This window comes from Pocillopora verrucosa, chromosome 4, assembly GCF_036669915.1.
Source record: "Pocillopora verrucosa isolate sample1 chromosome 4, ASM3666991v2, whole genome shotgun sequence".
In the NCBI taxonomy this organism is placed as follows: domain Eukaryota; kingdom Metazoa; phylum Cnidaria; class Anthozoa; order Scleractinia; family Pocilloporidae; genus Pocillopora; species Pocillopora verrucosa.
In genome coordinates this window covers 10,412,710-10,427,003 of record NC_089315.1, presented here as the reverse complement: position 1 = coordinate 10,427,003, position 14,294 = coordinate 10,412,710, and the positions used below count along the sequence as shown (strand labels likewise).

General features: G+C 38.5%; 1 protein-coding gene across 1 annotated transcript; it reads right to left on the bottom strand.

The window, feature by feature from the left end:
• Nucleotides 1-5,601: 5,601 nt before the first annotated feature.
• LOC136280510 (uncharacterized) lies at nt 5,602-12,930 on the bottom strand. The gene is made up of 3 exons (XM_066165817.1): nt 12,917-12,930; nt 6,100-6,826; nt 5,602-5,729 (listed from the first exon to the last, which is right to left on the bottom strand). Exon 2 carries the CDS (start codon nt 6,735-6,737, stop codon nt 6,120-6,122), a length of 618 nt encoding a protein of 205 aa, XP_066021914.1. The 5' UTR covers nt 6,738-6,826; nt 12,917-12,930; the 3' UTR covers nt 5,602-5,729; nt 6,100-6,119.
• Nucleotides 12,931-14,294: the final 1,364 nt, after the last annotated feature.

Sequence of the window (14,294 nt, the reverse complement as noted above, 5' to 3'; positions counted from 1 at the left end):
ATTTTCTGGTGTCCATCGACGGGAACAAGATAAATTTTGTCCTCATTTTCATGTCAAGATTGCAAGCGGAATAATGGCATAGATAGCTATTTCATTTGCAGAAATTCGGTCTCCATCCTATTTACGTTAGCATAGGGAATAGATTGGAGAGGTCGCAAGGATAATTTGATAGTACACAAAAGAAACGAATCATGTCTGCCATGGAAACAGCACTATCACGTAATTACGTTAAAAAAAATGCAAAACTGATACCAACCAAGTTGATTCCTGAGCCGCTTCTAGCTGAAACACATTTGTTTTATGAGCCCCATAACATCCTTCCACTGCGGATAGGAAATTGCCATTAAATGACACATCTTTATAAAAAGCACATCAAACTAACTCGCAATGAAAATATAGAGATTTATTCGAGGAAAAGAAAAGGGGGGTGATTATTTCTCCACGTATCTGATACTTCCTTATAACACAATTTCAATCACATAAAATTGAATTCACTCAGACTATCCCGTAATCTTCATGTTAAGATCCCAAAGAATCCGATCTTTGGAATGCTATCATGAAGGATGTTATTCGTCTAGGCACGTGAGTAGGACAACGAGAAAAATGAGGAATCAAACTTAGACCTTAGGATTCCGCGCTGCGATACTACCGCTGAGCTTCATCGAACTCTATGACGAGCCAAGCTCATCACTAGATTCACACAGGACATGCGTCCAGCATACCGCTAGGATCAGCAATGTTACCTAAGCTATGTAACTCAGACGTTTTCATTAGGATACTTCCATCAAGAGGAGACCCGTCCTGGTCCACAAATAGCCTCCTAGACACTACCGATTTTGAGTGACGATGTAATACCGTATTAATTCAGAGGTTGTCTCCAATATGTAGGTCGCTTACCTTAGCAGCAGGCACAAAATTACAGGAACAGAATGTAACCAGGGCAACGCAAACATCGCAAATGTTGAATTCTTTTGACCCAACAATCTGTCTAGTTCCCCAAAAGGAAGGGCGTAAAGGAGGGTTCTTTTCAGCAGAGGATCAACTTCAAAGGATGGAGTAAGTCGACGTAACAGATCCAGAAAATTCCTATGAAAAAAATGAAGAGAAGCTATTACAATGATTCATGCATGCTCCTCCACTTTTCATGTTTCATGCATCGTTGAAATATCTATTGACACTTAGCGCGAAGCAACTTCCGTATTCAGATTCAAGCAAGTTGAAGTTTACTCTAACAAAAAAAGATGGTATTCAAGTTTAGCAGTCTGCTGATTAATATTTTCATAAATTTCTTCTTAGTAATTAATTACATTTCTGTTGCTGATCTTTGAAATTCTTTAATCTTAAGTTTTGCGCTCCAAACCATTCTGGTCTGTCGTAAGATCCTTCAACATCAGGCTCTTCGAATGGCTTTGAATCTCCTCTCAAGAAATGGAGTAGTGGCATAGCAAACAGCCAATCCTCCTCAATTGGCTTCCATGAGCGTGCCATGACTTCGTTGCAAAGTTTCTCAATCCCATCAGCAGCAAATCTAAATCGAACAAAAATAACACAAAGAATTTTTTTATCAAGCAGTATTTGTACAGGAAATCACATGATTTAGGGTTCACTTCGGAATAAATAAACACGAGAATCCGAAGACCAACGAATTGAAAGAGCTCGCAAGTTTCGTGTAATTTTGTAAAAAGTTCACGAAAACATAATTGCACGAGTAAAGAAATGTGATTAATTATTTCTAAGACACATGAAGGATAGCTTTTCATAATAATGCAGAGCGCGTATATCAAATTTGTATATTTGTAAAATACAATTACTTACTTTCTTAGGCCCTCACTAAACTCTTCCAGAACGACTTCGTATGGGGTACATTTTTTCTCCATAGGATCTGCTTCAAGCGACAAACAACCTAAAAGTGTGAGTATGTGTTCCTTCGGAAGGTCTGGTTTGTATTTCTTGACAAGTATGACAATTGCCAGCGACGAAACTAACGCTGAAGCTCTGGTTTTAAAATTGATTTCACTCTGGGACATATATCAGCAGCGTTTTCGTCTAATTTCGGTTTCAAAAGGTCCATCAAAACCTGAACAAAAAAATAAACCAAAATTTTTTTTACACATTGCCATCAATGCAAGAACATAGTTTTATCTTCTGGAAGTACAAATTGCTTATGACTTGTAAAATTCTGGAGTAATTTCGGAATCCAAATAATTTAATAAACACCCTGATCAACCACTCGATTGCAAAAACGTTGACATCTAAAATACCATGAAAAGACCGAATAGCCTTATGGGAATACACTACATGATAAGCGCAGAAGTATGCGGTAAATGATGGATGCTATCTTCTTTTTCTTGAAAAGGAAATAACTATCATACGAAAGATTTGTCATGAAAAAAAAGAGAAGTAAAACTACAGATTATGTGGATGCTCAGACACTTCTAACACAGAAACTGCAGGGTTCATCGTTTGTTTCATGCTTTTTAGAAGTCGAAGTTTATTCAATCGAGTGTAAACCCAAATGTCAAAGCGGTCAATTTACCGTTTTAATATTAAAGAATGCTGGTTTCTTCTTTTCAGCCAAACGAGCAGCCGCTCTTCTTAACCCAAGAGTGGTCAAACCGTCAACAATTTTATCTAGCTCCACAATTGCCTTTGTTGCATCCATTTCCTCTACAGCCTCACCAACAAAAAACCTTTCCCACTTCGGCAGGTATGCAAGCACAGCGGCTGTGCGATTTTCCACCGTTTCGTGGCTACGAAAATAATCGTAAATTTGTTCCCACCAGTTCCTCTCCCCGTATATGTAGCATACTCCATCATATTGGTGCCACACCTCTAACAAACAAAAATGACAAATTGTTACTGAAAATCACGACTATCATTGTTATCTTAATTACCAACAGCGTAAAAAGTGCAGTATGAATACATAAAAAAAAAAACACATAGAAGGACAAAGCTCTAAAGGAATGCAACACTGAGAAGCTGGTATTAACCTAAATCTTATTTAGCTAGTATAGGCTAAGAAAATGTCATCATTATCATCATCATCATCATCATTACTATTATTATTACCATCATCGTCATCATTATTACTGTTGTTATCCATACTTTCATCAACAATCTAACTATTCCATCCCTCATCTCACCAAACCTCCCCAATTTTGCAACCTTACCTCCAGGTTTAAGATACTTTTCTGGAATGCGAAGAAAGCGATCGACAATTCCTACCATATCTTGGTTGAAACTCAGCCAGATATTCATAGTGAATATCTCCTTTCTTAATCACAGCGTATTTGTAAAAGGTTCCTTTCCGAGCACGACTTATACTGAGAGTAAAATGACCCTTGAAACGCTTAAGCCTCTTCTTGTCTTTCCGTTTGACATTCCTTTAAAACGAAATAAAAAAATAAATTATATTTAAGATATTTATCGTGCAGAATGCCGCGACTCATCCGGAACTTTTTAAGATTTACCGGCGGTAAATTTGAAAAATGGATAATGAAAAATGAAACGAAAAAGAAAAGAAATATAACTGTTAAAAAAACAGTAATCAAAGTTAAACGGTTACCATTGGTTAATTCTGCATGAAAAATAAACTAACTAGAGAATCCACCATAATTAAACTTGTTCGCTTGATGCAGAAAGAATACTTAACGACATATTCAGAAAGCTGAGTGTTACAAAGCGCAAGGATTTCAGATGCAATACTTTCTGTGAACTGCATGTGTAAATTCTTGAAGACGTTTGTACGTCCTCTACTAGTTTTGCCAGTGTATAGACAAATCACACCACCGTCTCAAACTATAATATAAAACCAAAATCAATCCCGACCCGGTAACTCAAGTTTTCAGAAAGTTGGCTTGTTTTCATTTTGAGTACCCGATGGCTCTTTGTGATACATACCTATATTCTAATAGATCAACATGATTACTCTTTTTTCTTTGGTTTACAAAGCTCAACCGAAACTTGTCTTAATTAACGATTAGGTGTATTCCCTTATCATCTCATTTTCTTTGAATAGAGTAACAAGAACTCAAAATAGCACTTTGGCCATAAAAGAATTACCAGTTTGATAAGTTTTTGCTGCTCCAGGAAGATGAGGTGAAAGTTCAAGGCCATGGTTATGTAGAGTTTATAAATTAACTTAATATGACGAGTCAAGAGAAAATTTTCAAATAGAAGAGAAATATTATAAGTAAACTTACCCTAAAATTCCAGGTCAACGCAGTTTAATTTAAAGTTTCCTAAGTCATCCCATTGGCTCGTATGTGCAGGCATTCCCCTTCCATTTTAAAGCTAGACACCAACAGAACATGGAACATTACAGTAACCCCAGCTTCTTGTTCCACTTGCTCCGAGCTGGTTGACGGTGTTGACCCTTTTTGAGAAAAAAACACAATAGATGGGTGGTCTCTATTGTAAGATTTTTTTTGGGGGTGGGGGGAACATTTTGTCTCAGCGCTATCTAAATCAATCGAACTAATTATGTCCTCTATCTAGAATCCATTCATTTATTTATTTATTTATTTAACCCTTTATGATCCTTTTGATATTTATTTAACCGCTCTTGTTCACTATTTTCATATGGTAGATATTTAACCGCTCTTTCAAACTTACGTTAAGGGTGGGTTACTGGTTGTGTCGATATTTCCTCCTTTGTTCGTTCCTTTACCACTTCGTTGGGTTGGGGTACTAGCTGTTTGTGTTTTACTCTGACTCTTATGATACAATTTTCCACTCCTTGTCCCAGTAGTCTAGAAACATTAGAGACACCTTTATTTCAATTGTTTTGATTGTTTCAACTGTCGAGCAATCTACAAATCAAACAAAACTAGAATCTTAGGCATCATCAGTGTTGAACTTTCTATCAGGAAAATCTTGACTGCTTCATTCATGAAATGTACTTCAGTTATACACAAATTACAAACACTGTCGAGTACTACAAAACCAAATCCGACTACAAAGGTTTATTGATATATTAACAACGAAACAAATATGAGGACAGAGTTATGATCTACGTCATGGCCAGGTCTTGAGATTTTTTTAGTTCCAAAAAATTTATTGTTAGAGAGTTTTACGAGTATTTCGTTTTCGCAAATTGTTCTTTCGATCTAATCTTCGATCTAAAGAATGAGTTCCGCGAAACTCATTGATATAGAGTCTGCAGAGAAGAGATCTATCATCTGAGAATGTCGATCTAATGTTCTGAAATAAAGGCAACATAATGACGGATGGTGCAGACATTAGTTTGTTAGTAAAACGACTTTAAAAAAATGAAATGATCCATTTACCTCTTGAGTGAGAATTCCAGTCCGGACGTTTGGGGATAAATAATTCCATTTAACTTTAATAAAAATTAACTTGTAAGTTACAGGTTGTGGGTGGACTGATTAGATTCATATAAAAATGGAATCTAATTATCCCGCCTAATGCCTTGATTGTCGCTCTGTGCCAAATTTTCCCTTAGTGTTTTATAAGCTTTTAAATATCTTTCCCGAAAATGTTTCTCCCTTTTTTCAAACAGATTATTATGAGCTACCTCTGCACTTTCTCTGGAATCGTCATTGTTCCTTTGGTCACTGAGAGGATGTGCTACGTAAGTTCTTTCCCTTCAGCGGGTGACTTAACCAGAACGGTGCTCTTCAAATTTTTCGTCGTCCAGTTTTTTTTACTCCATTCTTACGTAACTGAGTCGTATAACTTGATTTCTTCGTTCCTTGCTTTCCCTGTTCCTAGATCAAAGCCAAAATCAATAGCAAAGCGTTGCTAAAATGGATTATCGAATACTTTCACCCACAAAAGTAGCGATTTTTTTCCTACAACTGAAGCGCATCATGATGAGGGAGAAGGCTAATAATGATTGAACAACTTTCTCCAGAACTGCCCGCAAAATTTTATCCGGCTAACCGCAGAAAGCAGTCTAAAAGCCGAAAGGGTATCACTCTTGGAAAACGAACGCCTTTTACTACATTGCTATGGTAACTCCTGGTTGCTCGTAAGATTTTCTGGATAGACCAAAAGTCTAAACCGACGTATATCCATTCGCAAAATAGCCGGTGTGTTACTCTCCTAACTACAAAAATTGCCACGGGCGTTACCTACCTGAGCAGATTTGTCTTTTGCTACTCTCTGGGTAGCTGATTCATAAGGGGATGGCGACTTGGGATTTTGAGAATTTGCATTGACATTTCGGCTTGAAGAGATTGCTCAGGTGGTGGAGGGCGATGTTCCTTTCCACTTTTAGCTGCATTAGCCTTCTCCTTTGCTCCCTTGCTTTTACCCTTCGGTTGCCGATTACCCGTGGCATGTTCGGATGATTTCTTTGACTGCGAGACTTCTTTCTCTGCAATACTGGCTTCATCATCACTTCCTGACTGACTAGCATCTAATTCACCACTTTCAAGATCTGCTGGGCCTTTCACGCTTACACCACCAGAGATTTCATCTTTCATGGCGTTTTGGTTTTCATCTACTTTTGAAGAACTTTCGTTAAACTCCACTTTGTTTTCAAAAGTAGGCTGCCTCCCTTGCTGTAATGATGGTGGCTCTCTATCACCTGGTTTACCTTCTGAAATTAACGGTTCTGCCCTAAGTAGGGCTGAGGCACCAACCTGATGCGCCAGACCACTGTCTCCCGTTGAAATAAAGGCCCCTGCTACTCGGGGTGTTGGTGGGGTGCTCGCTGAATGATGCTGGCTTTCTGGTGGTCCAGTATTCCTCTCAATTGGCTGATCAACCATGGGAAAACCACCCTCACTGTCTAGCTTTCCCGGATGAGTTTGTTGACTTAACGAAGTTCCAGCTGAAAGCTGCTCATTCGAACAATTACCTTGGAGTATGGAAAAACAAACTCTCGTTATTTTTGTTTCTTATCTTATTTTTTCTTCTTAGAGTTTTTCAAACATATGTACCATATTGCTGAATACATATCTATTCTAGAGGATTGTTCCCACAAAAAACAAATAATTGATCAAATTAATAATAATAATAATAATAATACAGGAATTTATATAGCGACTTCTCCGTGAGCTCAAAGGCGCTTTACAATAATCGTAATTCTAAAAGATAAAAAAAGCATTTGAGTTATTAAATAATATATAACAGTTATAGAAGTTAATTAAAAAAAAAAAAAAAAAAAAAAAATCAATCGACTTGCTACGATTAACTAAGGAAAATATATACAATAAAAATAAAACAGAGGGTAGTCAACTAACTAATAAAAGCCTCTCTAAAAAAAGTAGTGTTTAGTTGTTAAGTAGTTCTTATTCTAAAAAACATCAAGGTTCTGGATTGATCTTATGTCATCGGTGAGGAAGTTCCAGAGCCTGGGGCGCAGCAACTTGAAAAGATCTGTCACCGTAAAACTTGAGATTAGACTTTGGTGTTACAAGGAGATTTTTTGAAGATCGTAATTGCCTCGTCGGAGTATAGGGCTGAAGGAGATCTGCTATATATTTTGGCGCCATGCCATTCAGTGCTTTGTACGTAAGAAGTGGTAGTATTTTGTACGTAATTCGTTGTCTGTGTAGTCTACGAAGAACTGGTGTTATATGTTCTAATCTTCGAGTTCTAGTCACCAGTCGAGCTGCACAGTTTTGTACATACTGTAGCCTTTCAATAACCGATTGGGGTAAGCCATATGGAAGGGCATTACAGAAATCAACTTAGATAAAATAAATCCATGAACAAGTGTCTCAGCATTATCTTGAGAGACAGTTATCTTTCTTTACTATATTTCGTAAATGACAGAAGGCCGTTTTGCAGGTGTTCATAACATGTTTCTCTAAGTTGAAATGGGAAAAAAATTACACCTATATTTCTAGCATTATTAGAAACTTCAATGTATTCACCAGCCACATGAATACCCTAAATAGGTGGGTTGACTTTGTGCTTTGGTCCAATCACTAGGAGCTCAGTTTTATCCTTGCTCAGTTTTAACGTGTGTTTGCAAGCATCCATGCATCAATATCATTTTACAAGACTCAATTGCTTGCACTGAAGCCGCTTGATCATGAAGCTTGAATGAGCAGTAAAGCTGGGTGTCATCAGCGTAGAAATGACATGATAGGCCATGACTTCTGACAACGTCGCCAAACGGGAACGTGTACATACATACAATATAGACCCCAGCACAGATCCTTGGGGCACAGCACTCCGCAAGTCCTTGCTAAACGATGTTGCCCCCTTCACGTTGACTACTTGTTTACGATTCTCAAGGTAGACTGAAACCAGCGCAGGGCTTTGCCATAAATACCAAAGCGAAAAGAGAGTCTCCGCAGAAGAATCTTGTGATCCACCTTGTCAAAAGCTGTAGACAGGTCGAGGAGTGGTAGAATAACATAGGACTGACTGTCAATCGCAGAAACAATGTCGTTATGAACTTTCACAAGCGCTGTTTCAGTGCGTTGCGGAAGTTTTATGGGCTGATTGCAAGCTTTCTTCAAATTCATTTTCCTTTAAGTAGTTGGTCAGTAGGTACGATACGGCCTTCTATATCATCTTGAAGATGAATTTTAAGTTAGAGATGGGTCTAAAATTGGAATACACTTCATGGTCAAGGGACTCTTTCTTTAGTTTAGGCCTTATCATGGCTTCCATAAGTTGCACCGGCACATTAGCAGTTTCAATTGATATGTTGATCATCTTAGTTAAAACAGGCAACTAAACGTCCATACAATCTTTCATCATTGATGCTGGAAGAAGAGGGCCAAAAATACAAGTCTTGAGGCGGCAGGAGTTGATTAAACTCTTCACCTGGTCTACTGTCATCCGTTCGAACTCAGTGAGTTTAGCACTGCAGACCTGAGCATCCACAAGAGGATTGGCGACCGGTGTATATCGAGCAAATAAATCATTTCTTATTACTTCGATCTTTTTTGGTAAAAGAAATCAGCAAATCTATTTGCAAGCACCTCAGAAAATGGAGCAGTTGGGAAGCAATTCTCAGTGTTACGGTGGAGAAGCCGGTTAACTATGTTAAACAAGATCTTTTGATTGCCTTTATTTTCTTGTATTGTGTTGGAGTAATAGTTTTCTTTTGTTTTCTTAATAAGAGAACTGACGACTTTGCATTGTTCCTTGTATAATTTTCTGTCAATGACTGGGCGTGAATTGCGCCAGCGCCTTCCTAATTTCCGTCTTTTTCTCTTTTCTCGGTCAATGTCACTATTATACAAGGCAGCAGCAGGTCTCACCGTAATCGTTCGTTTTTTCTCAGGAGCATGGATGTCAAGTACTCGTGTTAGTTCAGTTTCATATTTACCAACTAGTGTTGGTAGATCAGTGATATTTTCTTGCAAGACAATGGAATCCCTCAAGTCCCTGCACAGAGCACTCATATCGACAGATCGCAGTTTACGGTATCTAATTTCACGCTGTTCAGCTCGAGGCTTGCTTAGTTTCAGTGTACAGCGCACGGCAAAATGGTCCGACACTGAAGGATCTCTAACCACGATACCATTCACTGGGTCATCTTCGGATCGAGTGATGATTACATCCAGGATGTGTCCCCTCGGGTGGGTGTGGCAACATGTTGCTTCAGATTAAGAGATTCTGGGAGGTTGTGAAGCTTGGTTGCATCAGTGTTATTACTGCTGTCAAGATGAAAATTAAAATGACCCACAATCAACAAGTTGCCTGCCCGAGGAGGCTCGCGAAGTCTTCGAGTAACGCTTTGATCTGCGACGATGGAGGTCAGTAAATGACAACGAATCTTATGCTTCGAATGGGATATTCAGCAAGCGCAGCCACACTCTCAAAGGAACTAAAACAAGCTGAACACAACTTCTCAACTCGGAGTGATTTCTTAACTAGCATACCAACTCCACCGCCTCTTGAGTTCTCTTTGGGAGTATGATGGAAAATATATCCTTTCGGACAACTCGCCAACGAAAAATTTGTCACTCTCCCATGAGTGAAGCCAAGTTTCTGTTAAGGCAAGGAAATCAAGATCAAGCTCTACGGTGTAGTCCTTTAGTGACAGTGCTTTGTTTTTAACAGACCCTACATTCCAAAAACATAAATCTAATGAATGCGACAACGTCAGCGACGACGAGTTAGACCTTGTGGAATTAATTTTTATGCAGTTCGATTCATCACATGTGCGAGAGCAACTCGTCGTCTTTTTTTTTGCGGTCAGTACATCTTACAGGAATCTAACAAGTGCTTCTGTTAATCGGCCCTGGAAAAGGATGATGCCATATATAAACATCGCCATATATAGAGATCGTCAAAGCATTGAAATTGAAAGTTGCTACTGAGTTTTGGATAGACGCTATTCTTATTCAATGACATGTAATGAGTTGCGGGGTGATTCTGAAGTTGCTCCGAGTTTTGGATAGAATGCAATGCGAGCCTTGAACCATCTCTTTGATTTTTCTTAATCAAGTGGGAAAATTTAGCAAGTGGGAATAGTTCAAGTTCAATAATATGAGTGCATTATTGCATGGCAATTAACGCTCGATGCTGTTGCTTCCAAGCACATCCTTAGGGAATAATCCATCTTGTTTGCTAATTTCAAGCACGTCGTGGTTTGTTGAAGCTGGCCAGCTCTTTGATACAGAATTTGTGAAACATTGAAGCAAATTACTGCACGAAGATGCGGTATCCTTTCTTCTTCGACGATGAGTAGGTACAAATGCGATACGCAAATGAATATATTTCCAGAGTTTCTGTCGGGGTTCCCGTGATCTAGCTTGATTTTCCTTCAAGGAGTTGGAGGAGAAAAGTTGCAGCTCAAAAGACCTTTCTTTTCTCTCAAACAAACTATCACTTGACTTAAGGATTCCTCATGTTTTTCATTGCGTCCATAGATCAACGGCTCGGTGAAAACAATTTTCATCTCCGCTGACAACGACTTCTCTCCTCTGAAGAGATATATTTTCACACGTCGTAACTTGTTTATTTAATGCGTTGACAAGTATGAAAACAGGCTGTACATACATAAATACAACTGAAATGACTTACACGAGCGATTTATGACTAATTTTGTAACATGTCGAGACCATTAGGCGATGACAATGTCACAATAGATCTTAACCAAGAAGAGAAGTTTATCGGTATATTTTATGGTAAAATTTCCGCACAGCCCCATACTATTGTTAAACAAATCTGTTTTCCCAATGGCAATGTATTGTTTTTGTCGTTGTTTTCTCTATCCAAGAACTGAATGCATAATTTAGTATGGGGCTGTGCAGAAATTTTACCTATTTTATTTCGTGGTAATTCTAACAAAAACTCACACTTCCCTCTTATCAACATTATCTTTATCCGAAATCTTTTTTTTTTTTTAGACGCCGAAACAACCTCTCGCCATATATTCCTCCTGGCAACTCGCAATGATTGCCACTTGGCGATCCCAAATCAGTCACAATCAAGGAAATTGTAATTTTTATGATTAGAGACAAAAAAATTCGCATGAAGGCCACTGCGGCCTCTTGCTTGGTTAAATTTACAGAAAAATACGAGGCAGGTGCGCACGCTGATATTTTTGGTAACGCTACTTTTAGTCACACGGGTCGTCGTCGTGGGGATAAATAGTTAGTGTTTTTGTGCGAATACATCGCACGCAACCTTCCCTGACGGTAAGATATTGGATTTTAAACCGTATGAACTCGTATGTCAACGTGTATCCATCTGTATGTGCTTGTATTTCACTCTTGCATAGCCCTATGTACTCGTATGTATCCGTATGTTACTCGTTTGTCACTCGTAGTACCCGTGTGGTGTTCAAGTCATGACCGTTTTTTTTTTTTCTGTGGAGCCAAAAGGTCATGGATGTGCACGCATACGTGTAGTGCTTTTGAATATGCTTGCCTTTATGCTGATTTTTGTGACTTTACCGTCACCACCACCCGACGAAAATCGCCACCCCTTGTTGCATTGATTGCTTTAATAAATGTTCACTTCTTTCCTTCATTGTTCTTCTCATTAGCATTTAGTGAAAACACATTAGCATATAAGGAACGGGTTATACGAATTCACTTTGATAGCAGGATTTCCCTTGTCTGTTTATCTCGACGAGGAATCTATGCATCAAATCAAATCGCCGGCATTCTCAATTGCTACGATCATGACTAGGACCACCAAGAGATTACGAGTGTTGATGCAAACTTGTTTAACCAGCTCCGATTTCTCAGTTGTCGTTTTCGAGTATCGACTAATTTGCGAAAAATCTTTCAGCAGTAAAGGATTAGGAATGATGAGCAAAACTAAAATTACAACCATTTAAAATTAAGTTTGACAAATGTGTAAATCAAAAATCGAACATTTTGGATGACTGCAACATTTTCTCTTGAAACTGACTTCTTCGGTCTCTTATGCATTTAGTTACAAAAAGCTATTTTATGCAATTGTTCGAGCAGCCATAATATTGCTTTCCTCCGTTCGCCTACTAACAGCAAATATATGCGAATGAGCACAACGCTTCTGGATAATTTTGAAGTTTGAAAGTTGGAACCAAATACTTGGCTTTGTAAGTTTGTAAAGTTTTATTTTGGGGATCAATAAGGACCAATAAGTTTCCTTTGGGGTGGTAAAACACAGACTGTCCTAAATCACTTCCATCGAACGGTTCCAACACAAACAAAATTCTTGATCAACGCATTTCAGTGGATCTCTTTGGATGTATTTTCCCCTTGTAACCTTAACGGTTATTTGGACTTTGAACTGCTTGCATTTCGTGTAAATATTAAGTCCAACAAACCTAATCGTAAGTTTATTCAAATTAAAACCACCAAAATTGTCGAGACCTATCTCACCTTAATGACTTCCTGTCGACCCAAAGTACCAATTTATTCCCGAAATAGTCAATGTCGTTGGCAATGTTGACGGTGTTGTTTTTCCTGTTGAATTATTTTTTCTCTGGATTGTTGTAGAACATTCTAAATATCCTTGCTATGCATAACTTTTCAAAACGTACCTTGAATTTTGCTATTGCTTTGAACTATAGTCCTCGCTCCTTGTAAAGTATTGCGTGCTGCACCCGAGTTTGACTTAAGGACACCAAGACCAACTTAAGTCACTCAATTAACTTTTCCCTTTATAAGATTTTCTCAACTCATCACGAAGGCTATTAACACTAGTTGTGTGCTTCTCTTGGAAATATAAACAAATCGAATCAACTAAGACTAACATGCGACTGTGCTCGTTAAAAACATCTTTTACCAAGTTTCCCGCTGTCATTGTAAAATCTTAAAAGGTGGTTTTGAAACAACTGTTTTTTTAGCCGAATGTGATTGTAATTGTTTACTACGGGTGAAAAACTATCCGTAGGAAGTTTAGTATTTCACATGATTTATAACGTTCGTTGGCTACCGTAAAGAGATTACAGACTGACTGTTCAAGCGTTGGCCCTTCTTCAGCAGCGAATGAAGGAATGGGTGGTCTTGTGATGTCTATGCAGAAGAATGGAGCTACGTTGTTTATTGGAATAGTGTGAAAAAAAAAAATATCTTTTATTTACGTTTTTTTTTCACAAGTAAATAAAAAACCTCGCACCTTCTTCCTTGGGAGACGGTGAGTGAAAACTATCACACCCTCATCTGGGCCACGCAGTTGATTGAAAACGAAAATACTAAAAAACAATGCTCCATTGCAAAAACTAAATATCATTGCTTTGATCAGTATATCTTGTATTATCCACATAGTTCCACGAATTCGGCCGCCTTTGCAAAGATGATCCTCGTGGTTGGTTAAACATATTGGTTCTACAAAAATTAGCGCCTCGTTTGAAAACAGCTGTGCCTCAGAAACACGGTCTGTTTAAACGCCTCGAAGGCTCCCTCCACCAGAAACCGTCACTTTCGATTACATTTACACCAGCAGTAAGACCAAAAACTATATTTGTGTGTTGCCTTTTTACCAGGTGACTTGACCTACATATAGAGAGAGTGTCGGTTTAAATGATGTCACTGCAATACGGATAACTTTAAATTATTTTTGAATTTTGCGAACCTTTGGCTTGATGCGCTAAACGAGGGTCAACTACCCTTGGGTACAACTTTACCGATTGAGATTGATTGTACTCAGTGCATATTTACACTACCCTCTCCCCCAGTGCAGCAAAATTATTACTCCGATAAATCTTCTCGAGCAGTTACGACTTTTCCCGCCTCCCTCCGGCCTAAAGTCCCTCAGACTACCAATTACTCAGGACTTTTTGGTTTGATGCTTAATGGAAAATGTGACCGCGGAACAATGGACCATTTCTTGGATACGGAATGAAAAGCGCTCGTTGATATCGTGGGGTTTAAGGGTGCCTATTTGAGATAATATTATTTCATTCTAGAGTGTTGCGG